General features: G+C 37.3%; 2 protein-coding genes across 3 annotated transcripts in view; both read right to left on the reverse strand.

Moving 5' to 3' along the window:
- Positions 1 to 217: 217 nt before the first annotated feature.
- Positions 218 to 8,932, reverse strand: LOC121726028. Its single transcript, XM_042113242.1, has 2 exons — positions 8,929 to 8,932; positions 218 to 2,080 (listed from the first exon to the last, which is right to left on the reverse strand). Exon 2 carries the CDS (start codon positions 2,051 to 2,053, stop codon positions 218 to 220), a length of 1,836 nt encoding a protein of 611 aa, XP_041969176.1. The 5' UTR covers positions 2,054 to 2,080; positions 8,929 to 8,932.
- Positions 8,386 to 18,875, reverse strand: part of LOC121725913 (apoptosis-inducing factor 1, mitochondrial) — a 48,688-nt gene continuing 38,198 nt past the window's right edge. For both annotated transcript variants that reach the window (XM_042113089.1, XM_042113088.1), the window contains one exon: positions 8,386 to 8,533. In XM_042113089.1, coding sequence (XP_041969023.1) covers positions 8,462 to 8,533 — 72 coding nt within the window. In that variant the 3' untranslated portion in view covers positions 8,386 to 8,461. The remainder of the gene's footprint in view (positions 8,534 to 18,875) is intronic.

Raw genomic sequence — 18,875 nt, forward strand, 5'->3', positions numbered from 1 at the left:
TGTGCGTTTCCAATTACAAATGATTCATTCATCGTAATAATATTATTATAATGTTTTAATTCTTCGAACTCGTGCCCGAGTTGCAATGTGATATCTTCGCACGGTGTCTTATATGTTTTATTTCTAAACAAATTATTGTTTCGAGGTAATTAATATTAATATATTTTTTAAGTGCCAATTCTGAGATTTTAGAATATGAGATACGATTGGACTTCGTTTAATTTGAGTTTTTCTCTTGTTCCTTATCCGGGGAAGGATTGGAGGTTTCATTCACTGGCAATAACGCGAGCTTGACAATGGGTCGTTTTAATAAACCGTTCTTAGTTTTTAGGGTGACGACTCTGACTAGGCCGTCTGTTCCGGGATGAATCTCTACTACTCGACCTAGAGCCCATTTTCCGGGAGGGAGATTTTCATCTTTTATGATGACGATATCATTGAGGTTAAGATTCTTTTGAGGTTTTCTCCATCTTGCTCTAGTCGATAGCTGTGTGAGATATTCATTTTTCCACTGAGTCCAAATATCATTGTAGATTTTTTGTACTAAGTACCAACGAGTTCTGAGATCACTTTCCGTATCATATAAGGTCAAATTGGGCCCGCTTGCCAAAAAGTGAGCCGGGGTTAGAAAATTTATGTCCTCAGGATCTTCTGATAAGGGGCAGAGTGGTCGCGAGTTTAAACAGGCTTCAAGTTGGGATAATAGTGTACTGTACTCTTCGTATGTCAATTTCTGCTCTCCGACGACCCTCTTTAAATGATGTTTTAAGCTCTTTACAGCGGCTTCCCACAGCCCGCCTGCAGATGGCCAGGATGGGGCGTTGAAATGCCACTCGATGTTCATCTCAGAGATAGCGGCGAGGTTGTCCTGGCTTGATAAGATTCTGGAGATTTCGGAGTACTCTTGTCTAAGGATTTTATTAGCTCCTATAAAGTTCGTTCCTTGATCACTGTAGAGGTGACCAGGAAGACCCTTTCTTGCCGACATACGTCTGAGCGCTGCAATAAACGCTGACGCAGTAAGGTCGGACACTAACTCCAGGTGTATGGCCTTAGTTACCATACAGACAAATACTGCGACATATCCTTTGGTTGTTTTTATGCCACGACCCTTATTAGCTTTTACTAAAATATGTCCAGTATAGTCTAATCCTGTATGGTAGAAAGGTCGACTGGGAATTATTCGGGATGGGGGTAAGTCTCCCATCAGCTGATTTTTCAGTATGGGTTCGTTTTTACGACACTTGACGCACATTCTTAGCCGCTTCTTGGTAGCTCTGTTGCCGCCGAGTATCCAATATTTTTGCCTAATAAATCCCGCCGTCATCTTAACTCCGCCGTGGAAGACAAGCTTGTGAGATTCGTCTATAATGAGATCTGCCAGTTTTGACTGATTTGGGATGATGATGGGATGTTTAATATCGGGACTCAAATGCGAATGTTTCAGCCGTCCACCGACACGTAATATTCCGTCGGCGTCTAAAATAGGATTAAGATTTAAGATCTGGCTTTTATTATTTAGAGATTCGCCGTTCTGGAGATGTGAGATTTCTTTAAAAAAGTACTCCTGTTGCACTTGTTTTATTAACATATTTGTTGCGCGTTTGAGATCTTGCAATGTAAGGTAAGTCACGTTATTATTTCGGTGTAAATATATGTCAATGAATTTGTTAACGTAGGCTATAACTCGTATTACAGTTCTCAGTTTACTAATTTTATTTAATAATTGTTTAATTATAGAGGTATTGAAGTTTGTAGTGGCGATGTTTACTAACTTCTTTTTCCTGAGATCTTCCGTCGTGTCATAGGATACATCGACAGGATAATTTTCGGGATCGAAGGAAGGTAGCCAGCTGGGTCCTTTCCACCAAAGAGAATGTTCAGCTAATTGGGCTGCTGATAAACTGCGGCTTGCGCAGTCAGCAGCATTTTCTTTAGATTTGACGTATCGCCAGTTATCTCTAGGGATTACGTCACATATTTTTCTCACCCTTGTCGCTACAAAGGGTTTCCATTTTTCGGGATCGCCTTTTAGCCATCCAAGCACTGCCATAGAATCTACCCAGCCATAAACTTGAACCTGATAGCTTGATAATGAAGATATATTTTTTTCCATAAGCTTAGTCAGTAAGAGAGCTCCGCAGAGTTCTAATCGTGGGATTGATTGAGATTTTTTCAGAGGTACAACTCTTGATTTTCCCGCAACTAAGGATATTTGCGCTATATCGTTTCTTAGGATCCTGCAATATACAACGCATGCGTAGGCTTTTGTGCTGGCGTCGCAAAAACCGTGAAGTTCGATGACATCCGACTCTTGAGTTCGAATCCAGCGGGGTATCTTAAATTGAGATATATGGGGTAAATCCGCCTTGATGTTGTTCCATTCTAGGGCAATATTTCGTGGAACGGTTTGGTCCCAAGTCAGCTCGGTTTTCCATGTTTCTTGGAATAGGATTTTGAGCTTTATAGTGACCGGAGATAGCCAGCCTAAGGGATCGAAGATTTTTGAGATTTCCGAAAGCAGTTGTCGTTTGGTTGGGGCGTCGTCGGTTCTTATCTCTATTGGATGAAAAATAAAAATATCACTTTTGGGATTCCACCGAAGGCCCAAAGCTTTCGTAGATTCAGGCTGCTTGAAATAAAATTCTTCTTTTTGCAGATCAATAGGGATATCGGACAGTTCAAGTAAGTTTGAACGCCATTTTCTTAAGTTAAAACCACCAGCCTTGAGAAGAGTGGTCATTTCTTCTTTAATTTTTCTTGCAGACTCAGCAGAATGTGCCCCATACATAAGGTCATCCATATAAAATGAGTTTTCTAAAATATCCGGGGCACAGCTGTTAGGGTAATTAGGCCGTTCATCCGAAGCGAGCTGCTTAAGGGTCATCATAGCGAGAAAAGGTGCCGCCTTAGTCCCGTAGGTTACAGTCGCTAGTTGGTATTCCTGTAGAGGTTGAGATCGATGACTTCGCCATATGATTTTCTGAAGGTTCTGATGGTCAGGATGTAGCCATATATTACGAAACATTTTTTCAACATCGCTGGTTAAAGCATATTTAAATTGCCGCCATTTTAGTATAAGGCTAAGGAGATCTTGTTGGAGATTCGGCCCTCTGTGCATGAGATCATTGAGGCTTAGTCCAGATGTTGTAGCTGCTGATGCATTAAAAACTACTCTAAGTTTTGTGCTTACTGATTCATCACGAAGTACACAATGGTGTGATAGGTAACAACCTGGAGTTATGTCAGCGTTAGCCGCGACGGGGGTCATATGTCCGAGTTCAATATACTCAGACATAAACAATTTGTAATCATGTGCTAGGTCAGGTTTTCTAATTAATTTATTTTCAATTTGAAAGAATTGCGCTATAGCCTTTGTTTTCGATTCACCTAAGTTTTCCTGGAAATTATCTTTTAAGGGTAATTTTACTACGTAGCTGCCATCCTCGCGCCTTGAGGTTGTAGATTTGAAAAGGTCGATGCATTTTTGGTCTTCTTCAGATATCGATGAAGGGTCTTGAATATCCTCGATTTCCCAAAACTGCTGGATCTCGGAGATATTATTTAGGATGAGGTTGCATTGAAAGGTTTGGGAACTTTTGCAGCTACCGCTTAAGATCCAGCCCAGCTGAGTTTGCTGAGCCATAGGTAGGTTACCTTGGGGTCGGCAGATGCCATCTAATAGGATAAGAGAGTAGACATCAGCGCCAAATAGGATATCGACCGGCCGACTTTTATAAAATTCAGGATCAGCTAGGGTTATTTGATTAAGGGTTGACCAGTCGGGCTTAGTAAAAGTAGAACTCGGCAAGTTGGTTACCAAGCGCTTCATAATAAACACGTCGGTTTCAAAGGTAAAATCATTTATAAGTGACATGCACTTAATAGAGATCACGCCTTTACAAATATTCTCAATGTTCCCGACTCCTGAAATATAGCCGCTGCATTTTTTACGGGGTAATTTTAAGATCTGAGCAGCCCTTTCGGTAATGATTGAGGTTTGGGATCCTTGATCCAAAAGGACTCTCATTTTATGATAAGATCCATCAGCTGCTTGTACTTTAATAATTGCTGTGGCAAGTAATATTTCTGCAGGGTTATTGTCCGATGACTTCAAGTCTTGATCAGGCAATTTCGTAATCGTGGCTGTATACTTTGGCCCCGAACCCGATCCGGCGTCCGGCGTAGTATTCGCTGAGTTGTATGATTCGTGAAGTATGGTATTATGCGCCTTATTGCATTCTCTACATTTTAACTCGGAAAGGCATTTTCTAGTTCCATGATTATGTAAACAATTGACACAAAGGTTCAAATTATTAATAGCATTTTTGCGTTCAGAAGGTTGAATTTTTAATAACTCCGGACAATTATGAATGCGATGACTTGACGAAAAGCAAAAATTACACGTCTTGCGGCTATGATTTTCAGAATTCGACGATTGCATAAGATTAATTTTATTTGTAGAATAATTATTACTATAATTAAGTTTTAAGTTAGGGTTAAAATATTTATTATAAGATTTTTGGTCATTTATATGACCTTTAGATGACGTTGGAAATTGTTGAGTAGAAGGATAAGATCGAGATGAGGGTCCTTGACTGGAACTTTCTTGTTTCTTCCTTGAGGTTTCTAAGGACATGAATTTATTTTCTATAAATTGTAGGAATTGTTCCAGTACAGGCAATTCTCTAGGCGATTTTAGGGAATCGATATAATCTTCATTGGTTTCAGGATCTAATTTTTCCGCTAAAATACACACTAGGAAAGGATCCCACGTAGAGACGTCGATCCCGAGATTTTTTATGGCATTCACGCTCTCGTTAGTCGTATCGTGGATGCGCTTGAGATGATAGATAGACCTATGCTGGCTCACAGGGATATTTAGGATGTTCTTGAGATGAGATGTAAAAATACGTCGCTTATTATCGTAGCGATGCGTGAGGATATTCCAGCATACGGGATAATTACTGGAACTGATTTGGAGATGCTGAATCAGCTTTTCAGGCTCGCCTTTCACCTTGCTCTTCAGGAACTGCATCTTCTGGGCGCAGGAAAGCGAAGGATTGTTGTGAATAGTCTCCGTGAAGAGATCCTTAAAGGAGACCCATTCAGTGTAGTTTCCTGCAAAAGTTGGGATTTCCATCTTCGGGGTAGATTTTTCTATATGCGCCACGGACCACATTTTTTGATTAATATCTCTTTTGAGATTTTTATAATATTTTTCGTAGGATGTAAACTGTTCTTCATATTGGGTGTTTGAGCCGTTGAGCTCATTGTCCAGCTCCCAGTGCAAGGAATCAATGGCAGACCAACGGTTTTTGAGGTTTACTAAGATATCCTCAAACTCCCATTTTTCCGTGATAAGATTGAGATCGATAGCTTGCGCTTCTCGTGAAAAGGCTCTAAAATTAGTAGCTTGCTTCCTCAGTAAGTCTTCTACATTGCTCGCGTCGGAGCTGACCTTCTGAGGTGGATTTGAGGATGAAAAGCCTGCAGGAGCAATTGAAGGCGTGGTATGAAACGCAGGTGGTTTTAAAACCGGGGTTTGCGGCCTATCAATTTTAGGATTGTAGTTTTGAATAGTCGCTTTTATTTTATTATATTTAATTTTTAATTGATCGTACTGATTAGACGTAAAATACGCATGAGATTGATCACCGAAAGACAGCAAATTCATATGATTATTATGAAACTCTGTAAAGTATTGCTCTAAGTTATCTAACCGCCGACGAAGATAGTCGGGGGTTTTCCTATCTGCTCCATCCTTTTTAAAGTTGGAGTACAGTGAATCCACTGCATCGATGATTTGCTGCTGTGTCGCTAAGATGTCTTCCATCTTCGCCAGGATAATAAAAAAGGAAAGATCTTACTTGTGAGTTCAGCAAACCGCTAGCTCGTCGATTGCCCTTCCGCGGCACAGAGGTTACAGGATACACGGTGAGCTGGTAGCGCGCTGAGGATCCGGGAGCACCGGACCGCGAGATGATGGCACCGTCAGAACACCGGAGTCACACGGGATCAGAGTTCAGTGGCACCCTTCCAGGTACCGGGATTGCACGAGATCACGAGATAAACTGTTCTCCTAAGATACTGAGTTCGTACGCGAAACCACGAAGTGCACTCACAGGATAGTCAACTGGATACACTCGCGTAGGGTCCCGCTTTTTCGCTCGAAGGACCAATGTTCGGGGTTGGGATAGATAAACAAGAGATCAAGAAAGGATATTCCTGTATTGCATAGATCTATTACTATAACTAAAATGGGATATGAGATCGAGTCACGCGCTCGGTGAGATATCGTCGTGAACTAAACTTTATTACATTATTCAAAAGTAATAATTAAAGATGCAGAGTTGCATTATTACCTAAGTTGCATAGTAGGTAATAGGCAACACATGCTGTACGGGCGTTGACCCGTACAGTTTTTGACTGCCTAATTCCATGCCACTGACCAGTATTTGAAACTGTTTGAGGGCACTTTCTTCATAAACTTCCAGCAAACGATTCTTAAGTACTTCGCACTTATTATTTTCTGGAGGCGACATCAATATGTCACTCACTTGACGAAGAGCTTCACGTCCTAATTTGGTTACCATAAGATCATATTTGGCCTGATCTCCCATTTTCTGCGGCGCAAGCAGGCTATCTACTTGAAATACATAAATGCGTATAATTTTTCATAAGTTTATTGCAATAATCATACTTGAATACTGATAACCGTTATACACTTAGTCTTAAACACATTTAATAGCTTAAACCGTAGTCATATAGCGTTTATTATTATACCACTAATAAACCGCCATATATCGTCATCTATGATAACTATTTGAAACGTAACAAATATCCAGGGCCGTATTCAGAATTATTATTATTTTATCAAGTATCGCAATGACAGTTTTGTTTGCTAGTACCTGCTCTATTCCCTTTCCTACTCTCCCCTAACCTATTACCTAGCTCTTAAAAGGCCGACAACGCACCTGCAGTTCTTCTGAATTCTGATGTTGCGAGTGCCCATGGGCGACGAAAGTTGCTTTCCAGCAGGTGACCCGTTTACTCGTTTGTCCCCTTATTTTACATTGAAAAATCGGTCAAAATGCTAACCCTAATTTTATTGATTGATCTTATTATAATTAATATACATTATTAAAGTTCTGAGTACGTCCCATAATATTCAAGAATTTTGACAACTAGTGTAAAATAGCTGAACTACGTAGTAACATCAACATCGACCTAAGCTAGTAGTTTTGCTTTTAGCCGATAGATGAAATATTGTAAAAGTGGGCGGAGCTTGACACCCCCTCACCCCGCAAATTGTCACGCGTTGTTTCCAATGGAAATCTGATTACCACACCTCCTCTTTGTATTAGCTCCGTGATCTGAACATCCATACATACATACATACAGGCCAAAATCATAACCCTCCTTTTTGCTTCGCCATAGGGTAAAAAGATGTAAGATTTTGAATGGTCAATCACGATTCACGCTAAATAATTCTGCGAATTGATAAATATTTCGATGAAGATGAGATGAGATGAAATATTACCCAAGAAATCTTTTTCATAAAAAAAACTTATGTATAAACCTATAAATAATTAATGTTCAGAATTTTTTTTTGCTAACGCTACTTCATCGGCAAACAAAACTGTCATTCCCATGTCATTCCGATCCCGTTCTGCATAGCTAGCACAAGCACGTTGACAAACGAAAGAAACTAAATTTTGACAGTTTTACCGGAAAAACATCGGAGTAAAAGTTTCTTTCGTATCTCGATATCTTTCGCTTTTGAAAATCTATATGTCAAGCATGACGATCCGCTTTTAACATTTAGTTTCTTGATTCTGTTTTTATTTTTATTATGGCACTTGGCTATAAAACCATGGCCAGTGTCGAATAAATGGCGGCAAATTCAAAAAATCGATGTATAGCAACCCTGTCTACAGCCGGAATTATAGTTTTGATCTACAAACTACGAATAATAAAGTTCCTTAGTTTTTATTATTCGTATTTCGTAGATCAAAACTATAATTCCGGCTATAGACAAGGTTGCTACACGTCGATTTTTTGAATTTGCCGTCATTTACTCGACACTGGCCATGGTTTTATAGCCGAGGTGCCATAATTAAAAAGAAAGAACCAAGAAACTAAATGTTAAAAAAATAATAATTGCCATTACTTTAATGGTTGCTATGGAAAGAGTTTCTTGTCTTTGTCCACTGAAACTCAAGTCGATGGGTGGGGCCATGCTCGGGAATAAGATAGGTAGACATGGGAAAGAAACTGCCATTACTTTCTTCCGAAGAATCGACTGGGAAACCCCGTGCTAGCTACGCTGGTCACGCCCGGATTATAAAAAGGGGTGAGTCTAAGTAGAGAAAAACAGCGAGTGCAAAATAATATATTACATATTTTAATCAACAGTATGTACACAGTACAAGTAAATGCTTTGGATCACATTGACATGTTATTCTTCCTCATGAAGGGCAAACAACTTCGCAACCTCGAACAAGTCATCAAATTTGCCCTGTGATACGACCTGAAACAAACATATTCTACTCTGTAAATAAGGTATTATATTTAAAAAAAAACCTAATATAATGCCACTTTATGACATAGGTACCATTTTCTTCTGACATGTGTGTGGCAACCCATACTGCCGGCACTTGTGGCGTAAAAGCTAGAGTCGTAGAGTAAAATCAAGGCGTCGCCTTAATTTTACTCTACGACACTAGCTTTTTTGCTGTAGCGATATCGGTCGGTCTCAGCAATGACTATGGTTAAGAAATTAAAGTTCATTGTCAGTATTCATCATATCTTTGTCTTTGCCCATTGCATGCCCATGCCCAATGCCCATTACCCATAGCATAACACGATTGGTCAACTTTTATAACACAAAATAATTAATCAAAAAGACCTCTGTAAAAAAGGGACTTCGTGTTAGGGCTCCAAACCTAAAAATTTAATCACTAACTTAACGCGAAGTATTTTTAATCATAGAAAGCAAGCCACTTATTTTCGTTTCGTCTCTCTAGTTCGCATTGAACAGTGTGGTTTGTACGTAATATAGTATTTTACCTTCCAATAAAATATATTTAAAACTAGCTGTCCCGGTGAACTTCGTATCACTTTAAAACCTTCCCTGAACTTTTACGAATATTTGAAGACTAAAATCAGTCCAATCCGTTCAGCCGTTTTCGAGTTATAGCGTTACTAACACAACTGAAAATCCATTTTTATATAATACTAGCTGTCCCGGTGAACTTCGTATCACTTTAAAACCTTCCCTGGACTTCTACGAATATTTGAAGACTAAAATTAGCCCAATCCGTTCAGCCGTTTTCGAGTTTTAGCGCGACTAACACATTTGGAAATCCATTTTTATATATAAGAATATAGATATCTAAGTTGACACACAACTACATAGTTAATGTAATTATTATTGAAAATGAAAAATATACTAACAAATCTTGTAATCCTATTGCACAAAAAAAATTGTGACAATATATCTGAGGCACATTTTTATCATCATCAGTTACAGATGAATCTATTTCCTTTAAATAAAATTTCTAAAAGTAGCCTCATGTTCCCAATTAGATTTGGATAGAATATTGTCAAGTGTCATTATTCATCCTACTATCCTACTAATCCTACTAATCCTACTAATCCTACTAATATTATATCCTACTAATATTATAAAGGCGAAAGTTTGTTTGGACGTGTGGATGTATGGATGTGTGGATGTATGGATGTGTGGATGTATGGATGTTTGTTACACTTTCACGCAAAAACTACTGAACGGATTTTAATGAAACTTTATAATAATATAGCTTATACATCAGAATAACACATAGGCTACAGTTTTAACCGACTTTCAAAATGGGGGAGGTGTTATGTTCGTTTTCTTATATTCAACGATTACTCCGCCGTTTGTTAACCGATTTTCAAAATTTTTCTTTTGGTATATAGGGTATCATCCCAATTTGGTATTATATTCACAAAAGTGGTGATCTGATGAAGGATCCATAAGTAATCGAGGGAACTCCTCAAAATTTATAGGGAAACATATGGTGACTTCTGTTTCGTGAAAAGTATTCCAAGCATATGCTACCAACAAGTAAGATTTTGCACCGACGTATACCTGGTATATTGTAGTTCGGAAGGTGCTGAGAGAACTCCTGATTCTTTATAGATACAAGTTTGGGAGTTTCGGCGTTGTTTTAAGAACGGAAAGCATATGCTACTATGCAAATTACATTCATCATCATCATCATCACTACCATATTATATCATGCATCGTCCCATGATTATGAGCCTGTTATTGGTACTTTTCATAGTCTTTTAGATCGAGACTCGAGTTTGTCAAGCGATAATTTAAAAAAATCTATACTTATAATATTATAAACCTGAAGAGTATGTTTGCTTGAACGCGCTTATCTCAGGAACTACAGATCCGATTTAAAAACTTATTTCTAATTTCAGTGTTACATAGCCCATTTATCGAGTAGAGCTATAGCTCTACTCGATAAATGGGCTCGGATCAAAATCGGAAAATCGGAGCCTATAGGCTATATTGTTATCACGCTACGACTAATACGACCGAAGAAACTCAGGAAAATGTGGGAAAAACGGGGGAAATATTGGAAAGGGTTTATCTCACGAACTACTGGAGCAATTTTTATGGCAATATTTGGCACATAATATGTACATATAATATATAGAGTAGACCACGTGAAGAGAGTATAGCTATTTTTCATGGGAAAATGTACGGTTTCTGTAAAATTCCTAATTTACGCGGGCGAAGCCGCGTGGGACATCTAGTTAATTGGATATTTTTCTACCCAATCATCGCGTAAATAGTAAATAGTTGCTCTGGCTGGTCTAAAAGGAGATCTACTAGTAATAAATAATTAAATAACTTGACCGTAAATTTGAAGCCTAATATATAAATGGGAGAGAGATGCCATTGTTCCGTCCCTTTCTCGCACGTTACTTCGTCCAATCGCGTCGATTCTCCCCTCTGGAACCCGCCTCTCCCCCCACCACCACCAGCAGCAGCAAGATTGCTTGCGCACGGACTTGACTCATTGACGTCGTTGTTCCCGTCCTGACAACTGTTGACACCCGGAAGTGTACATAATTTAGTCGAATATTTTATTTAAAAATTTATAATTATAATAGTGTGAACTTTACCCACTGACCTCCATTATACAAGTACGCTGGACTGATTATTGCGTGCTTAGTAAAGAAAAGAAAGTATTTGAATATTAGCCTAGTAAATGAATGCCCAAAATGGAGTCTGCTTGGAAAAGTCGAAAACAGAAATTTTGACTTTGGTACTTTGTTTAGACTAGTAAATATAATAATACTAAAGAACATTGATACCCTTTGAAATGACAGCTATTTTTCGGTGCCTATTTGAAGCGGAATCAGCTCCCCCATTATTAGGGATAGGAACTAAATTTGACGTAAAAATGACGTTTAAAAGTCGCCATCATATCGCCATATTGGCGCTGATAGCAGTAGAGGGAGTATTTGGAACTAATGTTTCCAGATGAAATGTTTCCAGATTCAGATAATGTCGATCATTAGGACAAAAATATTAAATTGAATAATACAAACTCTACATATTTGTATTAAAGATTACAGACTTCCTCTCCGTTATTTAGATAGGCGTAATAAATTAACAACGATTTCATACGTAGATAACGTGAAGTAGTAGTACCTATCTATAATCCATTTATTTTTACCAGTTAGCACTACGAAAAACTAAAAACAAAACTGAAGATAAGCTTCTAACGAAAACTTTGTTGTAACTCAGTACTTAATATGTGCAGTGACGTAACCTTAAACCTATCAATGATAAATAGTTTATGGGTGAAGTTGTGTAATTGAGGGCTAAATAAGCTTTAAAATTTGGCATAAAATATAAAGTTTAATATAAAAAATTAAATACTTATTGTGTGCACACTGGACAGCTGTATTGATTTAAGGGGTACCAGGGTTTTTTTATAAAAGCTTTTGACACCAATTTTGTTGACATCGCGCTTTATAAACTGAAGTCCACGCGGACGAAGTCGCGGGCAACAGCTAGTAACTAATAAGTATGATTAGTTCTATGGTAAAATGAAGTAAGAAATAAAACGCCATCTGTTTTCATATATTAGAATTAAAATGTTGATTGCATTGATATATTTTCTGGATGGAATATAGGCCAACGCAGTACACTTGAACTCCTTTATTTTAGAGCGCCTTCTGTCGTCAACTTGTCACATATATTAGAAATGCAGTAGGAGTTCTATAAGATAAGATAGATTGATTATTATTATACCAAGTGATAATATTATTAAACATAATATTCTAACGTATTAAAAACTATAAACAAAAACATAATAACTAATAAGTATGATTAGTTCTATGTTACAATGAAGTAAAAAATAAAACGCCATCTGTTGAATCGTATTAGAACTAAAATGTTCATTGCATCGATATATTCCTGGATTTTTTATAATATTATACATCTATATATATAAAAGAAAGTCGTGTTTGTTAGAACACTTATAACTCGAGAACGGCTGGACCGATTGCCATGGTTTTTGATTTGTTGGATTTGTTTCCGTCCCGAATAGCAGAATACATCTTAAAAACAATGAAAACTCAATAAGTATGTGTAATGATTAATGAATACTTTATCAATTCAATAGATGCTGATTTGTTTATTACATGTTGTTGTCCAATCCTGTCAAATAGTGTAACAACTATTTTTCTTGGTGCTTATGGCCTGGTTGCTGAGACCTTTAGCCCGGCCGCACATTGTCCGAAATTTCTGATACGAAACATTTGAACGTCGGCCGGACCACCACACCGCACACTACGTCAGAAGCAGGCTGAACCGGCAAGACTAGACGATAAAGTACGAGACGTCATCTTGCAGGAGTCAAAGGGCGAAGAAGGTCATGACAAATTTACCGGCGAAAATTACCAGCAGAGTCACCGGGAATTTTTATAATTTTGTAATTTAGAAGACAAGACTTATTTTATTACTTATTGATTATGTTTATTTTTATGAAGCATTTTTAAAATAGGTTTTGATGATTATTGCGCACATGTTGCCTCCCCCGGGAGTGTATTTATTTTTTGTAAAATGTCTACAAAGTTCAGGTACTGTTATATTTGTTTGTTTTAGACATTAATTTTCGAATTTTTTTTATTAACCGAAAATAATACCTAAGATTGCCGCCACCAGAGCCATTGTGCTCCCTGCTTTATGGCGAAACACTAGAATCACGACATTTTCCTTCGGTTTTCCTTCCTGGCGCTATAACTCCAGAACGCACGAACCGTTTTCGACGGTTTTGCATTCGTTGGAAAGGTCTCGGGCTCCGTGAGGTCTATAGAAAAAAAATCAGAAAACCCTTCAAGAGAAAAGCAGAAAAATAGGGAAAATAATTTTATGGCAAAACAACGTTTGCCGGGACAGCTAGTATAAAATATATTTAAGATTTTTGAAATTTATTTTCCCACATCAAAATGTAGCCTATGTCCTTTCTCAGACTCTAAGAATAACTGTGTACAAAATTTAATTGCAATCGGTTCAGTAGTTTTGGCGTGAAACCGAGACAGACAGACAGACAGACAGAGATACTTTCGCATTTATAATATTACTATGGATTAGTTACCATTACACAGTTACAGTCTGTCAAGAAAGAGTATAGTATAGAGACGCTGATATCATTTTTCCAAACATAATCACGATCAAATGGTAGTTTTGCGCCTTGTATTTTCACAGAGAACGTTTGTACACATCAAATAACAAGCGGTAGTAGCAATTTTCGGACGCCAACCAGGCTTTTCAATTTTTTTCAACCATAATTCCAGTCTTACTTCGTCCGACGGAAACCTGTCAATTATTTTAAGAGCATAATATGTATTTGATAATAAAAATCGGTTATCGGAGATTACAATACAATTATTATAGATATCGATCACAGAAATGGATATAGTTAGAATTGCCAAATTGTGTATGTACTTCGCGTGCCATCACCTCAAACATTGTACAATGTCAAAACTTCGAAAGTCTGTTCTTTAGTCTGCGCTCCACCGTTACCGGAATCGGACGTCAATCGGAATTCTAAAAATGTCTAATTGTGCCGTATTGGGCTGTGGAAATTCGACTAGAAACGTTGGTCTAAATAGTGGATACGTTTCTTTTCACCGGTAAGTAATTTTATTATTATATCATGTGTCCTTTATTTTGAAATCAATTATTTAATGTTAATCGTTGGTGGTTGTAGTTTTTACCATGAAATCTACGTAACTGCGTGTGTACCGCATGATTCATAATACATTGCCGCTTTAGTTAGAAAATTATAGAGCCAGTTCTGTTTGTCCCCTATTGAGCGCGCAATGGAAATAAAACAATCGATACTTTCACTCATCGCTTAGTTTCGAGGTACGGTCAATATTCTCATTTTTCTGTCAAATGAAGCAAATAGTGTTGTACATATTCTCGATTCTAATTAATCGATTTTCGAAACAGACATGAAACAGAGGAATGATAATGTTCGCTTTGGGATATTTTGTGACTCGATAATTATATTTTATGTAACACTAGCTGTTGCCCGTGACTTCGTCCGCGTCACCAAATACGATAAAAAAAGATAATGAAATATCTACCTTAAAATTGAGTTCCAAAATTCCACCGTAACATACATACTTACATACATACAGAGCAAGTTAAATAAAAGCTTTAAAAAGAAACAAATTTTCCCCTTCCTTACCGAAATAGTAAAAACCGGCCAAGTGTGAGTTGGACTCGCCCATGAAGGGTTTCGCAGCAGCTATAAGGTTTATTTCTATGAAATTAAAAGTTTTTTGATTTATTTTTATATTTCAGTTGATTTAATGAAAGAAAAGTTAAGGTTTACCATTTACCATTTATATTGACGTATAAAAAACTACCTGCTAGATCAAGTTCAAACCAATTTTTCAGGTTAGAAAAAAATGATATTATGATTTTTAAGACCTATCCATAGACACCCCACACGCATAGATTAGATGAAAAAAAAGTTTTTTTTTTTAGTTGTACCAATGGGGACCCCTAAAATTTTTAATATTTTTTGCAATTTTGTATCAAAATCTTAATGCGGTTCACACATTACATCTACTTACCAAGTTTCAATAGTATCCTACTAATATTATAAAGGCGAAAGTTTGTTTGGATGTATGAATGTTTAGATGTGTGGATGTATGGATGTTTGTTACTCTTTCACGCAAAAACTACTGAACGGATTTTAATGAAACTTTACAATAATATAGCTTATACATCAGAATAACACGTAGGCTACAATTTTAACCGACTTTCAAAATGGGGGAGGTGTTATGTTCGTTTTCTTATGTTCAACGATTACTCCGCCGTTTGTTAACCGATTTTCAAAATTTTTCTTTTGGTATATAGGGTATCATCCCAATTTGGTATTATATTCACAAAAGTGGTGATCTGATGAAGGATCCATAAGTAATCGAGGGAACTCCTCAAAATTTATAGGGAAACATGTGGTGACTTCGGTTTCGTGAAAAGTATTCCAAGCATATGCTACCAACAAATAAGATTTTGCACCGAGGTATACCTGGTATACCGTGGTTCGGAAGGTGCTGAGAGAACTCCTGATTCTTTATAGATACAAGTTTGGGAGTTTCGGCGTTGTTTTAAGAACGGAAAGCATATGCTACTATGCATACGATCGTTGGCTAATACTGAAAGAGCATTTGCGTCAATAACGTTTGCTCTCATGAAACAAAAAGAAACATTACAATCGGAGCTTCGCTTTTTTTTGACTTTCATTAGAGAATCGAACGATTTAAATGCTGATTCTATAAGTGAACAAATTTCCAAGATTTTTGCTAACGGTGACTATGCCAAAATTTTAAGCGATGTTTTGCAAATGGTTTGCGGACATAGAGCTGAATGTGTACAGCAAAGAAGAGAAAGCGTTTTGTCCTCGGTTAAGGACGCCGTTACTAAAAGTATTTTAATTTTCTATTTACTAAAAGTATTTTTAGAAAGATCTCTCCGTCGTGTCACAATTTATTTGACTCTGAAAAATTTACTTCTGCAATAGATAAAGCTGGAGTTGTAAATAAGGTATTCTGGCCACGTGGAAAATTTAATCGAGATCGCGCTTCTGCACCGCAGGCCGATCCAAATAATTCAATGGTTCAGCGGAGGCAACTCCCTAGCCATAAAGCTTATAAACAGGTGGGATTATATGATAGACCAAACCAGGCTAATTCTCACAATAGCAATAAGTCATTTCGTGGAGGCAAACAGTCTAACGCCCGAAAGACAAATACCTATCATCGAAATCATTCTCCCTCATCCCACCGGGATAGGAGAGATCTTAAATCTTAAAAGATATTGACTATCCGGATCGGTTTCGTGCTGGTCAGCTAATAAACCTTTACGACCGATGGCAGAAAATGGACGCACCAAAATACATCTTGTCCATAATCTCCGGCTACCGGATTCCGTTTGTTCGGAAACCGCCGCTCCAGTTACCGACTCTAAGCGATTTCACTCTACCCCTCCTTCTCGGGAAATGGACCAAATAATTCACAAGATGCTGACGGAAAGAGTATTAACTGTGGTCCCGTTAGGGCCGAGTTTCATCTCCCCTATGTTTGTGATACCCAAAGCCGACGGAAAGCTTCGACCTATCTTCAATTTGAAAGCTCTAAACAGATTCGTGGACAACTCAACCTTCAGACTCATAAATGTCTTCAAGATTCCGAATTTTCTACAATCCCGCGACTGGATGACAAAAATAGACATCGTCGCCTTAATTGTAATAAGTAGTATCTCAATTTTGAACGTAACCGACATTTTGTGTGCTTTGGATAAACGCGGGAAAAGGGCATCTTTCTCTTTCTTTCATTTGCAAAGTTTGTATGAAAAAGAGTGAGATAAAAGACTCGACGTAATATGACACATCTTGAGTCACTCGATCTTTCTGCGAATATGCATTAACTCATTGAGTTGCCATAGTTTGTTGACATCGCAAAGGTTGCTCCGCGATTTATGTGTTGTGTGATTGTTTCTATAAGCTGTTAAGGTATGAAATTGTTTATATTTTGTTATTTGACATTTATTTAATGTTTTAAATAAATATTATTTGTGAAAAAACCACTGATAGTAGAATAATTAAGACTTTTAAAGTTACTTTTGAGATACTGCCTATTCGATTTTAATTTTATAGTCTGCCTTTGATATACGACCTATTTACATGTAGGTGTTTGTATTTTTTTTTTCAGATATTATCAAAATGGATTCAGATGATGAGGACCAGGAAATACTTAAATTATTAGCAGAGAATGGTATAAAAGTAACGAATTCCAAGATAAAACATCAGAGCCGGGTAAAAATTTTAGAAAACATATTAATATACAAACCAGACAACGATTTCCTTCATGCAATTAATATAGCAGCCGAATCTGATCTTGCTATTAAGTCCCAAAAAGAAGCACCTTTAGAAGTTGATAAGCGAGCGTCGAACTAAATGTTTCAACTGAAAATGGTCCTGAAATTGAATTAGAAGACACCGTTTTTGTTACAGAGATTAATGAAAGTATCTCTGAATCTAATGCTACTATTAAAATATGCGAAGCTTCGGAAGGTGTCAGTGAATTGGCAATCGCGCATTTTGTTACCAATAATAGTCCAACAATTGGAGTTGTAGAATTGGATGCCACCACTACTGAACCAATTATAGAGACAGAAACAATGGTTGTGGAATCTGGACCTGAAATAATTGACAATGAAGAACCAAAGAACAAGCCTAAACGCAGAAAACATGCTGATTGTAAAAAATGGCAAAGAAATATAACGAAAGAGAAGAGAATGCGGGGAGAAAGTTATGCAGGATATTCAAGAAAGGGAAAAAATGTTACGACAGGTATACAAAGAAGTAAAAGGCTGATGAGACCAACATGTGATTCTAAGTTCTGTAAAAATAGCGACAAGCGGTTTTGCTCAAAGTTTGGAGAGCATGATAGACAATGTATTTTTGACAACTTTTGGAAGGAGCTAGATTGGTCAGGGAAGAAAAGTTTTGTTACTTCAATGATTGACAAGATCCCAATCAAACAAAAGACAGTTGATTCACATAAAAGACAACAAAGCTATGTGTACTACCTCAAGCTCAATGAGGAAGCAAACCAAGTCTGCAAAAAAATGTTTCTGAATACTTTAGGAATCAAAGAGCGCATGGTTCTTACCTGGATTTCAGAAGCAAAATTGGGTATTTCATTAACTGAGACTACAAAGCAAAAAAGCAAAAGAGGCAAAAAAAAATCTACAGAAACACCAACCTCCAGTGGAATCAGTCAAGCTGAACATCTGCAAAAGTTTTTTGAAAATATACCTAAATTACCCTCACATTACTGTAGATCTACCTCAACAAAACTGTATCTTGAACCAGTATTCGAAAGCAAAAGCCATGTATACAGTATTTACAAAGAAAAATGCGCAAGCGATAAGGTGAAGCCAATTTCAGCTTGTTTTTTTTTTAACAAGTTTGATGAACTGAACTTGAGTATTACCAAGCCAAAGAAGGATAGGTGTGATGTTTGCTGTGGTTATGAAACCAAAAACGTGACAGAAGAGGTTTACGAAAAACATATTAAGAAGAAAAAGGCTGCAAGACTAGAAAAAGAATCTGATAAACTATTGGCTATTGATGGAAAAATTACGGTACTTACTGTAGATTTGCAGAGCGTGAAGGTTTGCCCCAAAGTTCAAGCTAGCGCAGTCTATTATAAGCAGTGATCGGAGTAGGTAGATTGATTTTTGCTACTTGTATCATAAATGTTCATAAAAAGGAAAT

The sequence above is a fragment of the Aricia agestis genome, chromosome 4 (assembly GCF_905147365.1).
Source record: "Aricia agestis chromosome 4, ilAriAges1.1, whole genome shotgun sequence".
NCBI classification, from domain to species: domain Eukaryota; kingdom Metazoa; phylum Arthropoda; class Insecta; order Lepidoptera; family Lycaenidae; genus Aricia; species Aricia agestis.

Bases quoted from the DNA above. Each gene is read 5' to 3' on its own strand.
- LOC121726028 (XM_042113242.1), bottom strand. From the start codon at position 2,053: ATGGCAGTGCTTGGATGGCTAAAAGGCGATCCCGAAAAATGGAAACCC.